The sequence below is a fragment of the Electrophorus electricus genome, chromosome 7 (genome assembly GCF_041902795.1).
Source record: "Electrophorus electricus isolate QZ-2024a chromosome 7, ASM4190279v1, whole genome shotgun sequence".
Classification (NCBI taxonomy): Eukaryota; Metazoa; Chordata; class Actinopteri; order Gymnotiformes; family Gymnotidae; genus Electrophorus; species Electrophorus electricus.
This window is the reverse complement of record NC_137503.1, coordinates 16,297,011-16,314,650: the sequence shown is the minus strand read 5'-3', so window position 1 is coordinate 16,314,650 and position 17,640 is coordinate 16,297,011. Positions and strand designations below refer to the sequence as shown.

The window sequence follows — 17,640 nt, the reverse complement described above, 5'->3', positions numbered from 1 at the left end:
GTCAAAATGTACTGCTGAACAAATCCATTCACTAAGTAGTACACAGTTAAAAGCATGACATCCTCTGTTACTACATGCCTTTTCCTGTAACATTATTTGTTCTGTTTTCTACATTGTCTGAAAGATGTTATACTTGCACATTGCATAATTTCTCCATTGCCTGTTTTCCATGGAATTTTATGGCACTGCACTTAACACAGATAGGTGTGTAGTGTTATATTGAACAAATAATGACCACTTAACACTGTCTCAGATAGGTGTGTAGTGTTCTACTAAATATATTATGGCCACTAACACTGTCTCAGATAGGTGTGTAGTGAACAAATAATGGCCAATTAACATTGTCTCAGATAGGTATGTAGTGAACATATAATGGCCACATAACACTGTGTAGTGAACATATAATGACCAATTAACACTGTCTCAGATAGGTGTGTAGTGAACTTGTAATGGCCACAAACATTGCAATGACCCATGCCACAGGGTCAAGATATGGAATGATTCATCCATAGAAATGCATGTTGGTTATAGCAAAAGTAAAGTTCTCTGGACCAGACAGCATTACATGTGTGGTTATATTACTTTTACCCTTATACACTGGTAGTCACAGTAGCATTTTTGAGTGAAGCATGCCATTAACACACAAATAATGAAGTGGTAGTACTAGCCAGCACGCTGTGATCTTTAAGCCTACAGTTAAAATCACTTTCATTTGTGCCATCAGTTCCATTCAGCAAAAATATTTGAACAAGAATTTAAGTTTTTTATTATTTCCTCATGAAAACAAATGGAGCCTTTACCCTCTCTAGGTCTTGCATTCTCAAATTCTTAGTTCATTAAATAGAACACAAATAAGCTTGCCAATATTGATACAGTAAAGACAATCAGATGCGTTCCATTGAGTAGTATAGCATGGTACCCAGGCTCCCCCTTGTGGGGTAAAATGGAGGGTCTGTGAAATATGTCTATTGATTTCTCTCAAGGGCACAGCACATCTATTCAAATTTCCTATACATGCAAAACACTGCCTTTGTTAATGCTTGTAAAACATAATTATTGTTAACAGTATGCTAGCTAGCTTTATCATTAAATGACAAGATATAAATTATTTAAAACTGTCAGCTGGCATGCACAGCCATTTCTTTGCATTTAAAATTAAATTAAATAATTAATGGGAATTTGATGTATAATATCTAATTAGCTCATAAATATAAATCAATGTGTAGCTAAAATACACTGTTTTGTAGGGAGAATTTCAGGTTGTCTGAAGTAGAGAAATAGAGACGAATGTGCCTGTATTCCAGAATGGCTTGAAGGATTTATTTAAGATTATATAAGACTATAAAAGATCATTTAGATGTGTGTAAATCTGTATATACAGAAAACTCTTTGTATATGTTCTGCTACTGTAGTTATGTGGCTAATCTTTTCAGGATGGGTTTGCACAAGGAAAGCACTGTGAAAGGCCTGAGGGTGATGTCTCAGGATACTGCCCTGTCTTCAGAGGGACAAGAAGCAGGGTATAGGCCCAAAAGAGGGGAGAGTGAGGACAGGCACCCCCTTAGCACAGGGGACTACACTCTGGATCAAGCCCTGGAGGTCCACCTCACCATGTGTACTGCACTACTGAGGGTGAGAAGGCATACTATGGCTCTCCATCAAAATACACAATATACATTGTAAATACCGTATACCTGATAAGAAAGATGTCTCTGTATCACCACTGAACATCTGTAGGTCCTCTCAGTCTTTGTGAAGCAGTGGCAGCTATTCATTAGTTATGTAGCTATGTACCGAAATGCGTAGATACCCCCATTGTTTCAATATTAATAGCAGATATCACATTAAACTTGAATATGCATATAAAAATGTATTCATGCAGTATCTTAAAATGGTGTCCTGTGTTCAATGCTAGATTTTGCATGTGAATAGGTAATTGGATCTTCTGTTTTGTAATGATTACATTAAAGATCTCTTGTTTTAAGATGATAAAATTCTCTCATTTAATCACGCAGTTTCATTTAGGTGTAGCCTCTTAAAATTGAGTAATCCTACCATGGTAAGGTGTGTTGAGCTTGTTGGTTTTGTGAGCCACTCTGGTACACTGTATTAATCTTGTTCTATCACCTTTCAGGCTCTGAGACTGTCAGACTCGGAGCATGTGCGGCAGGACCTTCTGATAGAGCTGTCATGTCAAACTGAGGTGCTTGAAAAAATCGACACTTTGACACACAAGAAAAACGAAGACATCTCAGCCACAGAAAGTGAGTGCCTAGCTGGCATCATATTGAAACACAGGCTAGACAGAATAATTTTGAAGGTGTCTCTATTTCAAACAGACTGCTGAAGCACTAAATCTCTTCCCCTGGTAATTACATTTGCCACACGGTTTAATTCTGTTGCTCTCTGACACCGAGCAGGTGATCTTTCATCAACAGCAACAATCAAAAGGTTATAAATCCATGTTCATGAAATATAGATCAGAGCTGGAGTGAGAGTTGGGCTGGAACTGTAAGCACAGCAAGAAGAACTCACTGATGCATGTGTCTTGACATTAAAAACTGAGACAACCTCAATCTTAACTCTGAGGTGGGATCTTACATGTCATATCATTACAAAATTGGAGCACTGACCTTTAATATTATTGCTGTTCTCTGATGGGATTTGAACCCACAACATGCTGCTTATTTATATGAGGCATGTGCAACACTGCCGGAGCTCATGCTATACAGTCCAACAAGCTGCAATAGTTTTATTATTTCTAAACACTAAAAAGTGCAGCATTCAGGTCTTCCAACTGACAAAACCATGTTTCGACATACATGCCAGTGGTTTCAGTATTACATATATAGAACAATAACAAGGATCCAGTTTGAGAGCTTTTCAAACTGAGCTCTCTGCCTACTGTAAGCTTGAAATAAATTCAGTGCACACTGTCCTTCCACACCCTGTAACAAAACCCTTCATTGTAAGGGCAATGTTCGGCAGACCCAGGCGAAGTCGATGTACACCACCTGTTCTCCCTCCCTTTAGCTGTTTGCACCAGCACTGCATCCTCAGCATCTATATTAGCCATCAGTAAGGCAAGGGTCCCATGTGTACATCTGCTCAAATCCATGGACTGAGAGGGCATCTATGAAGCATCATACTTCAGGGATACAAGCAGGTGTTTTACTGGCAGGTTAACAGAGCACAGTTAAAAATAGAAATACTGTAAATAAAGAGGGAAAGAGATAGCTGTTTTGAAGTCTAAGAAACAAGCTATATCACCTAGTGTGATGTACTGTGGATGACTATTCTGGGTTCTGTAATTCATCACTCCCTAGATGAATGCCAGATTATATCTTATATCATACAGTAATTGGTGGGTGTGTGATTCAAAAGAATACCCCATATAATTAACATGTTATAAAATACCTTTAAAATAAGTACTTAAAATAAAGAGTTTAAAAGCATTTAAAATCATAAGTATTTAAGTTAGGTTGGTCTACAGTAATTATAACAGTATTACCGAGGCCTGTGATGTAGCCTGTGAAGTGATGTGGGAGGAGCACTTCTGACCCACAACCTTGTCATAACCTGGTTTTCTTGTAGTGCTGTCTGGTGCACCGAAGGTGAGGACTCTCCAGGCATTTTGGGAAGAGTGTTGTGGCAGTGATGCAGCTTTCTGCTGCCCTGCTGATGTGTTTCTCAGGACCATGCGCAAGCGTTTCATGCACAAAGTGAAAGCCAAGTTACCAGGCCAAGCTGATACAGGTTCTTGTATTCTATTCTATTCTATTCTATTCTATTCTATTCTATTCTAATCCCTCTAGTATCACAGTTGTATTTTTATGAGGTGCCTGGCTCAGTCTGGTAAGTGCGCATTCTCTCCCACAGTCTTTGGTCAGCTGTTACAGCAGGTCCAGTCCAGCTCTGTGATGGTGCCACTGGCACTGGCCACAGCGGACCGAGTGACAGTGTTTCAGCTCCAGGTCTACCTTAGCCGACGGAAGCTGATGGACTTTGGGGAGCACATATCACACCTCTCCAAGGAAGGTAAGTGCACAAAGTGAAGCACTGCATTAATGATTGAATACAGGTAACCATTATAAAATCTTAATGATTTAACATGACAATTTCAAGTGGACGAAAAGGCCTTTTTCAAAAGCCTGTCATTGTTATCATAAAGCAATTTCATATTTGGTGCTACTGGCTCAGATTATGAGCTGTTGCAAAACTTGAAAAAAGACAAAGTTGTCACAATAGCACAAATGTCAGCCAGTGACAACTTTAGCTTACTTGGAGTCATGCAGATATGCTCTGTCTGTACAGTAGTTATAACCTTATGAACGTATCAAAGTATGGAAGAGGAACCATACATTAGCTAAGATTTAATACTATGGTCATGAGATACCCTTACCATCTGACGAGAACTAAACATTAATCGTGTGCCAGTGAATGTATCAAAAATTATTAAAACCTGTCACACACGGTGAAAGTGTGTTCTCCTCCAGTAAGACATTTTCATTCTACAGTTAGCTCATTAAAGACAGTGTATGGACCAGGGGAAATAAGAAAGTACAGACAATAGACCCTAGTAAAATTCACCACTTGGAGTCCTAGTACAAATGATATAACATACAATGAAAATTAACAATATACCCAAGTGCACACATTAACAGACCTCTGAAACTGAAGTCTTCTCTGTGTGGTTTCTGTTGCAGTGCATTTGGTCTCTTGTCTGGAGAGCCCCAAGAGGAGGCGGACCCTGAAGAAACTTAAGGGGAAGAGGATCTCAGAGTTGCAGCCAATGGGACAAACCCTACAACTTCTGGCCAAGCTACTAACAGATGCCAATTACAAAGTTGCTACGACAGCCACATCCTGTCTCTGCAGGGCCTCGGGGTTTAAGTCCTTCAGGTCAAAGGTAGTGAATAAACAATCCACCACATTATCAACCCCAGTCTTCATAGCTTTCAAATGTTAAGGTTCAGAGTGCAATTTAATCATGAAATGAGATCCCAATCTAACCATACTTTTGATCTTATTATTTAAAAAATGCAAAATTTGTTGAATTCGACTATGTTGACCTTTACAGGCCTTGGTGTACTATACTTGGCTATTGAGAGACAGTGACACACAAATACAGCAACAGTCTTGTTTGGCGCTGAAATGCTTAAAGGTAACATACCCACTCTTCAAATTGCAACCAGTGATTACTGTGTAGACGAACATTGCTTTCTTTCTAAAGAAAGAAAGCTCCATAATACAAACTGATTTCTAGTAACTTCTATTAGCCTTATTAACAATTTTGGCTAAATATTCTTTAGGGGCAATTTGAACTATACTACATGAGCAGTGTATTCTGTACTGTTCCCATTCACCCCTGGATTTTCTGAGAGCATAGCCACTCAATGGGGCAATGTCACTGCTAATACCTACCACTAAAAATGAGTGAGAAAAACAAAGTATATCACCAGCATTAACAGGATAGTATTCAGACAAGCCATGTATTGTAACATAGGCTTGAACCCAGATGAGCTAGGTGATAACACCAACAGCCTACTGGGTGAGCAACCATGCTCTAACAAAAGTAGGTCTGTGTGCAGAACAGTTAGATCTTGGATCTAAACACCACAAAAAACTAAACACCACACCGAGTGTGGAAAAATGGAGAACAAAGGACGCCACAGGAAGAAATGGCAACCCCGATGCACTGGGAAAAACCAAACTAAAACTTCCCAAACAAAACCAGAAAATGGGGAGGAACTTGAATGGCTAAGGGAAGCCTCGGGAGAGAGACAGACTCGAGAGGGAAAACTGGAGAGGGGAGGGGATGTGTAAAAACATGAACACTCTCGCAGACAAGAAGTGAGATGTAACATGAGGGCTCACAGACCTCAATACCTGAAGTTACCGGCTAGGAGCTTGGCTCAAAACTTTAGCAAAGACCCAGCAATGAGTGATTGGGTCACTGGGCTTATATAAGGTCTAACCCAGCTGTTGGGTGTTAAGCCTGATTAGTGGTGTGGTTGACTCGAGGCCTCTCTCTGGTGGGCGGAGGGGGCCTCAGCCTGGTGCCAACCCTTACAGACCCCCCCCCGGAAGGGCCGGCCCCCGACGTCCCAAGGCCAGCCGAACGATCCCGCCGAAAAGCCCGAATGAGTTCCGATGTGACGGGAGGGGACCCAGGACCACTCCTCGGGCCCGTATCCCTCCCAGTCCACCAAATACTGGACTCCACCACGAACCTGCTGGACGTCCAAGAGATGCTTGACCATGTACGCTGGTGCACCGTCCACCATGCGCGGACCCGGCAGGTCGGAGGGGCCCACCGAACACAATAGGGGCCTAAAGCGAGATACATGCAAAGTTGGGTAGACACGCAATGACAGGGGAAGAGCAAGGCGATAAGAAACAGGGTTTACGTGGCAAAGAACCTTGAATGACCCGATGTAGCGAGGGGCCAGTTTGCGGGTATAACCACGCAAAGGCAGGTCCTTGGCCGATAGCCAAACCCGCTGTCCCAGCCTATAAATTAGCGCCGGTCACTGCCTCTTGTCGGCATAACGTTTTTGAGCAGCCGTAGCAGATATGAGAACCCTGCACGCCCTCTGCCAGGCCAAGCGGCAGCGCCTGACTGTCTGCTCAGCAGACCGGGCACCCACGTTGGCCTCCTGGTCGGCAAACAGGAGCAGAGCATAACCGTACTGGCACTCGAATGGTGACATGCCTAAGGAGGAGTGCCACAGGGTGTTGTGGGTGAACTCAGAAAGCCAGACAACGGAGGATGAGCTCCAGGTCCTGGTTAACTCTCTCGGTCTGGCCGTTGGATTGGAGATGTAAGCCAGAGGACAAGCTGGCTTCTTCCCCCAACAACCGACAAAAGGCCCCCCAGAACCAGCTGGTGACTTGAGGTCTGCGGGCTGACACAATGTCGCTAGGCAGCCCATGAATACGGACAACTTGAGTAAGTAATAGTTTAGCGTTCTTTTTCGCAGATGGCAGTTTTGACAGTGCAACGAAGTGGCCAGCCTTGGAGAACCTGTCAATGACCACCAAAATCACAGTGTTGCCTCTTGATAAGGGGGGCAGCCCCGTGACAAAATCGAGCGACAGATGAGACCAAGGGCGCGAAGGGACAGCCAGTGGGTGCAACAGACCAGCGGGCCTTGTCCTGGGGTCCTTGCACTGAGCGCAGATGCGACAGGAGTTCACAAACGCTTGGATGTGGAGTTCCATGCGTGGCCACCAAAACCACTGACAGAGAAACTGAAGCATCCGTGTGACTCCTGGGTGCGCTGAAAAGGGGATGGTTGAAAGTCCGCCTAAGGGCAGCAGAGAATTCTGCGAATGTATGCCACCTCTGCTCGCTCTGTGGCGAACCGAGATGGCTGCTGCTCGAAAGCCAGTGAGCAGACCTCAATACTTGAAGTTACCGGTTAAGAGCTTGGCTCAAAACTTTAGCAAAGATCCAGCAAGAAGTGACTGGGTCACTGGGCTTATATAAGGTCTAACCCAGCTGTTGAGTGTTAAGCCTGATTAGTGGTGTGGTTGATTCGAGGCTTCCCTCTGGTGGCTGGAGGGGGCCTCGGCCTGGTGCCAACCACCATGTACACCATGAAACTGGAACAAACAATGTAGTATAGAGAGATCTTTGGCCCTGAATCAGACTACATATTTTCAATTTGTATGTCCAAAAATGGTCTGTCATCTGTCCAAAAGCTGTTAAAATATCTACAGAATAGCTGGTAAGTAAGCTCAGCAATTCGGTAGCTCTCCATTTCTGTTTTTAGCAGAAAGAACATTTTTCCAGGCTCAGGCTATTTATTGTAGTTGGAGCCCTGGGAATGCCACAAAGCACTCAAATCATGGCAGTTTCTATTGAGCTTAGGGATGTCTGGCATGTGTTCTTTACTAACTACACTGGTGAATGAATAAATGTAGTAGACTAGATGTGTCTGAAACAATGTCAACTATTTTTTTCCCCACACTTCTTTCTTAATTTCATGTTGCTTGACCAAATTTCAAACATATTTCACCACTCAAATAATTCAATTAGGTTTATTCTTTCACTGAGTCTAGAAAATCTAAACACATTATGTGAATATCTTAAATATCTAATATAACTGTTGACCTACAAATGCAAAACATTTACTTGAGACACTAAAATGTAAAATGTTTCACCACCTTGAAGTTTATATCATTTTCACAAAACATAAAACATCTTCATAAACATTTGAAACCTAGTCTTTCATCTTAGGAGTGGATATGCTCTTAAATGAACTGTCTTTCAAATTTCATACATATAAGAACCCAGTGTGCACCATTTTACAGTCTGCTTAGATATCGACCTAAAGTCATACATTCATTTTAGTATGCTTCTCATTGAAACTTAAATCGGCACCCACTTATTTCATGTGAGAATGAACATAAGAGCAGTTTCAAACTTTTATCGTCCAAGTTAGAAATTGTTTGTGTCTGGTTACCATCTTATTAATCCTAAGAAATACCTTAGCTGTTTTAGATACATCATTTACAAAGGATTTGGGCTCAATTATCAAATCTGGATTACCTGTACATTACCATAGATCCTGATTGGGTGAGTAGAAATTAAGAGGCGCTGTCTTTCTCCTAGGCAACAGAAAGTGCTGAGCAGGTGGCTGAGCTGTGGCGCTCTGCAGATGAAGATTTGAGGAACGCTGCCAGAGAGACAGTGCTTTCATTTGGTAACCTCTGACACATGATCAGTCTGTGATATCTGAACCTAATGCCATCTAAGCATCTATATATTTAAAGAGCCCCTATGATGGAAACGTGAATTACAGTATATAACCTGCAAAAACATTTAAAATCACAAATGACACAAGAACAACCTGATTTACAAATCTCCACCTATTCAGCCTACAGCAGTTTAGCCCAGCCTACTTACATTGAAGTTCTCAAGCAAGCCAATCAGAATAGAGATCATTCATGTTATATCCATCTAAAAGGGGCATTAACAGAAACAACCTGTACAATGGATAGAGGTTGGGAAATGTACATGTAAAATTGAATTATGACTATTTTGGGAAAATAAAACCATACATTGTAGACATAAAGAACAAATATAAAAGAAAATAAAAATGTTGGATACGAGATATTTTCATTTTTAATAAAGGAGGTCTGAACCATTTCTACTTTGATTCCACCTTTCCAGACACAGATTACAAACTAGTCTTTGACTACAAAGCATTTTGAATTAAGATCTGATGTAAATTAGACCAACACAAGGGTGATCTTCAATTTAACAAAATGACCCCAGTCTTCAGAGAACAAACCCCTTAAGAATTCTGCATCCTAATCAGCCTGGTTTGATTTTTGACCCTAAATGCAATCTCTTTATCACAGGTAAAAAAGGCCATGAAGCCTTCCAGCGAATGGACCGGATCTGCAGTGAATTACACGAGGAGATTTATAAGAACCTGGACACAGAAATCACGATTTTCTAGAGAACACAAACATTCTCTGTGACGGCGGCAGTTGAATGGAAGTGAGGGGCGGGGGTGCAAAGAGGTGCTCTTTTTTATCCATTGTGTTATCAATGATGGAAGCATTTCACAACACACAAATTACAGAAGTACTAGTCTTCTCAAGGTAACGCAATGACTTGTCTTGATGTAATGTCGAAGGACCACTAATGTGCAGCCCCGTCTCAGGGGATCTGTGGGTTACATAAGGCAGAGAGTGAAATAAGGAACATGTGAAGGCATTTAGTAATCGGGGACTGGGAACGAGGCAGGTGCGAGGTGTGATCCTTAGCAGGAGTGGACGTGTCCCTCCTGCTATCTGGCTGACCAACCGTGACATTCACCTAGTTTAGCCCATTTTTACCTGTTAGCAGAAGATACTAACAGACTTGGCCCAGTATTTAAACACAAAGAACAGCATTAATATTCCATTCAGTAAGAAAAGCATAAAGCGAGCTGAAGGGAGCCAAAAACCTTACAATTGGAAAATTCCGCTTTTAAAAAATGTCAACTGTAGTATTTCTACAGGTCCAAATGATATACAGCAGGATATTGTTTGGATTCTTTAGAGTCTAGTCTTTATGCAGACTATCTTTTTTGTATAAATCCTCTTATAGTTAAATATTTATGTGAATTGTATTCTATATTTCATCAATATAAAATGTATACATGAAACATTATGCCAATAAATGTAAATAAATGACCTAATATTTTGGATGACAGGAGTGTGAAAAAGAAAAAGAAATTGAGTTGTTGTTTTTTTTAATTTTAGAATAAATAATCTAAGTCTCGAGTCTCACTGACAAGATGAGTGGGTAAGAACTCAGGACAGATTAAAAAGCTCTGTGTGCATCAGAAGTAAACCCAACATGAAGAGCATGATCCACTGCAAAGATAAGCAGCAGCAATTTGTGTGAATTCAGTCAGTTGATATATGGACACTAGAAATGACATCTGAGTAAAATGAACCTTTTTGCCTGGTTTGGTATTGGTATGTTTTCCTTATCTTAAGGTACAGGAGGAAATATGTTGCACTACAAAGCAGTTCATGAACATAAAAGTGTTGCATCTGCAAATGTATAAACTTGGTAAAATTATGAAACACCTTGTAGATGTATAGATATACTGCCCATCTGTTTCCATGCACAACTTGTGTTGGCAATCCTCCAACCCATGAATGGTCAGCTTCAGACTAGAGGACAACTGTTTGCTGACCACTCCTAACCCAGCAGACACTGACATGCAAAATAAACCCTCCAGCAACATTATCAAGGCTGATAAATTAATGCAGCAGCCTTACCATGTCATTGTCACTGCTGTGTTGACAATGGTCAGTTACCCAGATAGCATCAGGTCAGCAGTGGTACTGTGGCTGGTTGACAAACAGCAACAGACGGGCAACAGCGTGTAACTGTACACCTACAAGTAGGTTTACTAAATAAAGTGACCAGTGTGGGTGGGGGAAGGTAGGGTGTTTTTGACTCAGTGGGTGGTGAATATATAATGCTAACTTTCATAAATTGTATTTTTAAGTTTTGTATAAGATGTTCAAATTCTTGGTAAACAGACATCAGACTAGAGATATTAGGCTACTGCTGTATCTGACTTTAAAGTTTTGAAAATCTATCAAGTGAGTATATACATACATACATACATACATACACACACACACACACAAGGTGCAATCAGATATTTAACACTAAGTTGATATTAAGTAATTGGAGGTAATTTTTTCAACCAAAGAAAACATAATATGAAAATCTGTTCCAGACTCAGTGAATATACATTAGCTACATCTATAACTGCTTACTTGTCTTCCGGTGATCATATCCTGCCACTTACATTATTTGAAAAAAAGCGAACCAGTACATCAGTCACTTCTTGTATCAAATCAGGCCTACCTGAAGTTCAGTGAAATCAGTCAGAATCACAAAAGTTTACTGTGTAATTTTGCTTTGCTTATAAACTTTATTGAATTAAAAGTTGTGACAGCATTTGAACAAACTGAGCTGCTTAGAAGTGCATTTATTCATTTCTGGCACACTCAACCTCAAGTAAGCTCGGTCTTGACATTCACCACTAATGGTAATACCTCAGACTTTAAGATTCAAACTGATCGGTAACATGTGACAGGAAAAATAACCCACCCACCCATCCACCCCAACTACCCTTTGGAATCTCTCAGCATCCAGAAATTAAAATAAGGTTGTGCAGAATGACCATAACACTGAACAACCCTAGAAGCAACCCATGCAAGTTTTCAATCCCAAAACCAAAAGTAAAAATACCTTTGCCCCACAGAGTGGAGAATAAAGCAGTGACTTGAGAGAGCTTTTGTGATAAGTCATGGTGGGCCTGCAGTGAGGTTCTCATCTTGGGCAAGTTTCTCAGCATTTCTGCTGGGGTTCATTCAAAGTCTAGATAGAGATTGTCCAGGGCCTGCGTTGAGAATATTATGAAGGAGAGTTGAGTTTTTTGTTGTTGCTGTTTTTTGAAGATCTGGTGACTGAATCTAGGTGCCCACAATGTTGGGATCATGTGCAGAGTCTGGCAGTGGAGAGTCATGGCAGTGGTACAGGAAGCAGTTTCCCCAGCAGCTATAGCAGATGAGAAACAATGCTGCAAGGAATACTAAGGCACAAATGGTACATGGCTTCCTCTCCAGAAGGAAGCTGAGCAAGTAGAAGCCCATGAACATTGAGTGGTTGAACCAGAGGGCTGGGTTCAACGGTTTGGGGATCAGCAGGACAGGAAGCAACCACTGGAGGCAGTACATTGTCTCCGCAGTATTTGTGAGTAGCCAGGTATCAAATCAGATGTCCAGAATGATGGGTGGTGAGACAACACAAACACCCACCACTGTTGGAGTGGGATAAGGTCTGATGTCCAAGTATCAGGTCAAGCCTTGAAGAGAATGACAGACAAGTACATGAACTCTTTGCATTCCATTAACTCCAATCATCTTTTTTTAATATACATTTTTCAAGGAACAATGGATTTCACCTTGGACTGACAAAACGTTAAAAAAAAAAAACCTAAATTTGTTTGTACTTTCATAATTAACTTATTTTCGTAGTCATGATTAAACAGCCTATGTGCTTATTTTTAGTAAAAGCCAATGTGCATTTTAGGGAACTGTGCCGAGTATTATTTTAACCATTGGTCTGACATAAAACTGGTTAACTTGTTAGCTAGCTGGCTAATTAGCAAGGAAAGTTTAACATCAGTGCTTAACACCAACATCTAGGTTAGTTAGCTCGACTAAGAGATTGGTAACTAGCAAGCTGTCAAATATCGGCCCCATCTAATTACTACCAGAATCACACACTGCTAAACGAATACTTTACAGAAATGTAGCTATGGCATATACACATGAAACCGGTAAGTTAACACGTCAGTATTTACCTCATTTAATCAACTAAATAGATAGCAAATAGGCTATGCTAGCTAAGATAGCTTCATAAAGCAAGGGACTAACGAGACGAACACTGGTTATCTACCCAGATAGCTACTGTATTCTATCTTAAGTGAACTAGAATAATATAAATAAGTGCAACCGCGTTAGCTATGAGGTTAACCGAAATCTAGGTTTAAACAATCATAAAAACGTTCACGTTATCAACAGCTAACTACACCTAACGCACATAGTTTTAGCTATGCTAGCAAGCTATTTTAGCTAACGTTCATCTGATGAGCTGGCGTCATGTTGCATTGGGATGAGTTAGCCAGTCGAACAACGTAACATTTAACAAGGAAAAATAATCAACACTGAGATTAGACAGCGTACCAAATTGTCACAGTAAAGTCAAATAAAAACAAGCAACTCAGACCTGTCATTCTTTAATATGAAGCGTAGATTCTCAAAAACACCGACTTTCCACAAATGGTTGCGTAGATTTAGCCAACAGTCAGGACCCCACAAATAGCGCCCGTCTTCAAAATGCCTGATTATAATTCACAAACTTCTTTTCATAATCTTGTCTAAAAGTGTACCTTAGTCTTTAATGACGATGGGTACTGACAAAGTTCCAACACAGTGATAAGACTGTGTTACTTTTTTAATATTAATAAATTGCGCATTTACCTTTATAAGATAAATAAAATAATTACTGGTCTTTTTTAACGACAGGATTATTGCTGGTCTCTTTGTATCGAGGGGGCTGATCCGAGTGACGGACTCAACAAAGACACAGCAGAGGAAACACTCATGTACCAAGCAGGAAATGGGTGTGCTGATACGAGTAAAACACACGCATAATGTAAATATACTTAGGCCTGTATTTACATGCCATTAAACGATTGAGATATTAAACGCCAGTGATATTTTTATAGATTAGCAAACCTATTTTGCAAAATATTTAGACAATTTCACCCAGTCAATGAATGTATACTGTACGCTGTGGCTTGATCTTAGGCTACATGTCAGATTTTTTTAAAACCTCCGAACAGGAAACTATTTATAATACTCTCCACATCCAAAGCCCTGCAAATATTCCGTTGCTTATTTACAGATGACTTACATTTGCAGTGAAAATCAAGACTATGATGCCCAGAAAAGTAGCGAACTGTGCAAATATTTATTTTAATACGGTGGATTTCCGTCTTCTCTGGAAACTTTCTGGAGGAATCAATGTACCACCTTACCATTAACTCTACAATGCGCGTGCTCCCTGTATATGTATAAATGTATAAATATATATAAATATCATATCACCAATGTTTGGACATTAAGAGTTTTTTAGTTAGACCCATGTATGATCTACATGTATCATCCATGTATGAAAGATTTTTTCTTTCTTGCTTTAAACATTCCTAGTTATTTTATGAGGTCTAATATAGTGTAAGATAATAAGTATTGTAAGAGAAAAAACTTTGCTCTTGGATTTCTTGATTTCTTCATAATCAACATTGATGGAAATTGATCTTAAGTGGCACTCATAAATTGTAATACCTTGAACATTTAAGCAACAGAAAATCGTGCAAAACGGGCTCACATTCAGAGCCTTTGTGGCATTATGACAGCACTTCTCTGGCTCAATTGCAGGGGAGCACAGCACCGCATGGATTTTCTCTGCTGTGCAACCTTGGAGTATAAAGTAAAAAAAGAAAAAAGAAAAAAGAAAGTAGATAGTGAGGTGAATCAGGACGTGCTGTGTATTGCAAGTGTCCCAACCACCTCGCGCGCCTCTAATAGGTTTAATTTCTTAAAATGCTGTTTTTATCCCCTTTACTTATTTTTATATATATCGATGTATAGCCTATGACTGTAGAAAACTAAATTAATGACGAAATGAATGCTTATTTATGTTTATTCACTGAGACGCAAAATAGTATAGTCAAATAAATGTAAGAAGCATCAATGTAAGTCCTAGCAACGGGGAACTTTAATCCCCCACCCCCCACCCCGACACTCCAAACCCACCCATTTTAATACACATCATTCGGGTTACGCTAAAGGGCGTAACTCATCCTTAATTCCACTGCTGATGTACTCGACGTAGCTAACATATAGGCTAATGCCTGCACATCCGGATATATCTCAAAGGAATAAGATGGTGGTCTTTGCAACGCTTCTTGACCACAGACGCCAAATGTTACGATGTTAGTTCGCACTTGGCCAGTTCTTCCCTTGAGATATCTTTCGCGAAGGTCTCCCTCGCAACACGCAGCATCCCTTATGATGCTATCTGTCGGTCATCAACACCTAAAGGTAGGCGTAAAGTACTCTTACCAGTAACCCAATCTGGACACCGATAAAGCCTTTCTGTGCAGCATGTTACTGTGGCTGTTTTCAGCTTTTATGGCATTGTCTTGGAACTGAAACGTGCAACAAAAATACAAATATTATGTTGAATTATAGTCTACAACAAGGTCGTGTTGACTTCAGTAGCCGATATGGATATGGTAACGTCGGGTTTCTCTAACAAACAGGTAACAGTGTCCTTAATGTACACGATTTAAAGATCAGTCTGCCTTTACTTAGCTTGCGACTTCTTTTGTCATATGTTATTTTTAAGTTATCGCTGACAGTCCTCTCCACATCGATACCTAATCACAGTGAGGGCATCTGCGGCAGCAGTAGCCTACTGAATGTATATTCTGGAATTTTGAGAATTGTAAGGTGGAAAATATATTGTTTCCCAAATATGAAACGAACACAGACATAGCCCCGTTTCTGTCCCGTTATGTCAAAACCAGAGGGCACGGGGCGCATAGACGATTAAGATTAATAGACTATTAAGATCAAGGGCTAAAACGTTTTTCTAGCCGAACCCTTCGGTGGCGGGTAAAGGATGAACACTGAACCTTGAATAACGCCCCCTGAACATAATGGTTAGAGGAATGGCTTTGTTCCCAGGGTTCCAAAATGTTCGTTTTCATATTACAAATAACGTTTAACGCTGACTGCTGACTAATTGCTTTCGAATATATATATATATATATATATATATATATATATATATATATATATATATATATATATATATATATATATATATATATATATATATATATAATTTTTTTATTATTATTTTCCCCCCTTCTTTAAAATATATATGATATATGTTGCATACCAAATATATTTCCTGTGTGATACTACATAACTGATGGCTAAAAACTAATTATTATTATTATTATTATTATTATTATTATTATTATTATTCTTTTCAGACACAGTGATGGGGCCGATTTTTGATTCGACATGAGCACCCAAACTGGATGTCGATGGAGTCTCTGAATGCCGTCGAACTCCGCGTACTGGGGGATGGGGGCAGAAAACATTCACACCAGGCCTCGTCAGGACCACGGACAGCAGCAGGTATCGAGAATGCGTCTTTTCAGAACGAGGAGCAGGAGGCACGGGTCCGAATTACCTCCGAAATGGTTAGTCAAATGTCCAAATCCCATGATAGAGAACAGATCAATCCCCAGCCTTTCCATCGGGAAGTACCATCACCTCGCACTGATGAAGAACCGGAAACCGAATATAATGACCACTCGGTGGACTATGGGTTTATTTTTGCCTTGGTGTTTCTTGTAAGCGGAATAGTCTTGGTAGTTATAGCTTACACTATCCCAAGAGAGGCTAAAGTTAACCCGGACCAAGTGACAGCTCGCCAGATGGAAAAATTAGAGATGTACTATGCACAACTCGGTTCTCACCTAGATAAATGTATCATTGCGGGACTTGGTTTGCTTACCCTTGGTGGTATGCTCTTATCCATTTTACTAATGGTGTCTATATGCAAAGGAGAGCTTTATCGTCGGAGGACTTTTGCAATGTCAAGAAGGCCTATGAAATCGTATGGCTCTATAAATATGAGGCTGAGACAGTTAGCGGAAGGAGACGGGAGGGATACTCTCGTGGAATGTGAAACAAGCACCAACTCCGACGTACCGATCGCCGAGGGGATACAGCTCGGAACACGCACCCAGTAGCACAGCCTTACGATGTAACTAAAGATATTTCGGGTAGTTCACTCAGAACACGGTAAAAAATACGGTAAAGAGAAAACAAAGGAAAATCAACAAGGAAGTCTACGTAAAATTGTGAACGTATCCTATGCCGGGAAGCACACTATGTTGTAGTATATTAATTAATATGCTGCAAAACTAAACGTCATTAGCATCTTTATACAACTTGAGAAAATGTGAAATAACTAACACACACACACACAATATATATATATATATATATATATATATATATATATATATATATATATATATATCCATATATATCCATATATATCCATATATATATATATATATATATATATATATATATATATATATATATATATATATATATATATATATATATATATATATATATATAGCTAGCCAATGAAAAAGCTATTGTTGTTCAAGGATATCCTACAACCTGCCTTAAAATGAAAACGTTATAGTCCATGTATATTGGGAATACATTGCTTTTTTGTAAGATGTGAAGTTTAGTTAGCTTCATGGAAGCCTTCTTTAATGTGTATAATAATGTATATAAGTTATAACACAGCTTTTTATAGATAAAATGAAATACTGGTGCAGTCAAGAGAAAGTCTCATAGAAGTAACCTGAAAACATGTTATTATATTGTACACTGCTTCCATTATCAAAGTCACAGTGATGTTACACTAAAAACACAACA

The 17,640-nt window shown here is 39.8% G+C and overlaps 3 protein-coding genes and 1 long non-coding RNA gene across 8 annotated transcripts in view; 3 read left to right on the top strand and 1 right to left on the bottom strand.

Annotated features, from left to right (window-relative positions):
• Positions 1-10,194, top strand: part of ripor3 (RIPOR family member 3) — a 33,815-nt gene extending 23,621 nt beyond the window's left edge. For 3 of the 4 annotated variants that reach the window (XM_027005017.3, XM_081717535.1, XM_081717537.1), the window contains 8 exons: positions 1,434-1,632; positions 2,135-2,264; positions 3,595-3,756; positions 3,880-4,038; positions 4,707-4,909; positions 5,081-5,164; positions 8,621-8,711; positions 9,373-10,194. In XM_027005017.3, the coding sequence (XP_026860818.2) occupies positions 1,434-1,632; positions 2,135-2,264; positions 3,595-3,756; positions 3,880-4,038; positions 4,707-4,909; positions 5,081-5,164; positions 8,621-8,711; positions 9,373-9,473 (1,129 nt within the window). In that variant the 3' untranslated portion in view covers positions 9,474-10,194. The remainder of the gene's footprint in view (positions 1-1,433; positions 1,633-2,134; positions 2,265-3,594; positions 3,757-3,879; positions 4,039-4,706; positions 4,910-5,080; positions 5,165-8,620; positions 8,712-9,372) is intronic. The other variant, XM_081717536.1, reaches the window with a different exon arrangement.
• Positions 10,195-11,427: 1,233 nt separating this feature from the next.
• Positions 11,428-13,570, bottom strand: blcap (bladder cancer associated protein). Its single transcript, XM_027004981.3, has 2 exons — positions 13,322-13,570; positions 11,428-12,395 (listed from the first exon to the last, which is right to left on the bottom strand). Exon 2 carries the CDS (start codon positions 12,265-12,267, stop codon positions 12,004-12,006), a length of 264 nt encoding a protein of 87 aa, XP_026860782.1. The 5' UTR covers positions 12,268-12,395; positions 13,322-13,570; the 3' UTR covers positions 11,428-12,003.
• On the top strand, positions 12,757-14,099 carry LOC145658729 (uncharacterized). Its single transcript, XR_014124539.1, has 3 exons — positions 12,757-12,872; positions 13,621-13,750; positions 14,003-14,099. It is a non-coding gene; the product is annotated as an uncharacterized LOC145658729 (long non-coding RNA).
• An 852-nt stretch (positions 14,100-14,951) lies between these two features.
• tmem74b (transmembrane protein 74B) lies at positions 14,952-17,159 on the top strand. 2 transcript variants are annotated; one of them, XM_027005019.3, is made up of 2 exons: positions 14,952-15,201; positions 16,164-17,159. In XM_027005019.3, the coding sequence occupies exon 2, from the start codon at positions 16,212-16,214 to the stop codon at positions 16,929-16,931; it is 720 nt and encodes a 239-aa protein (XP_026860820.2). In that variant the 5' UTR covers positions 14,952-15,201; positions 16,164-16,211; the 3' UTR covers positions 16,932-17,159. The 2 variants fall into 2 exon arrangements, with proteins under 2 accessions (XP_026860820.2, XP_081574278.1); XM_081718152.1 differs by lacking the exon at positions 14,952-15,201 and adding an exon at positions 15,211-15,422.
• The last annotated feature ends 481 nt before the right edge of the window (positions 17,160-17,640 follow it).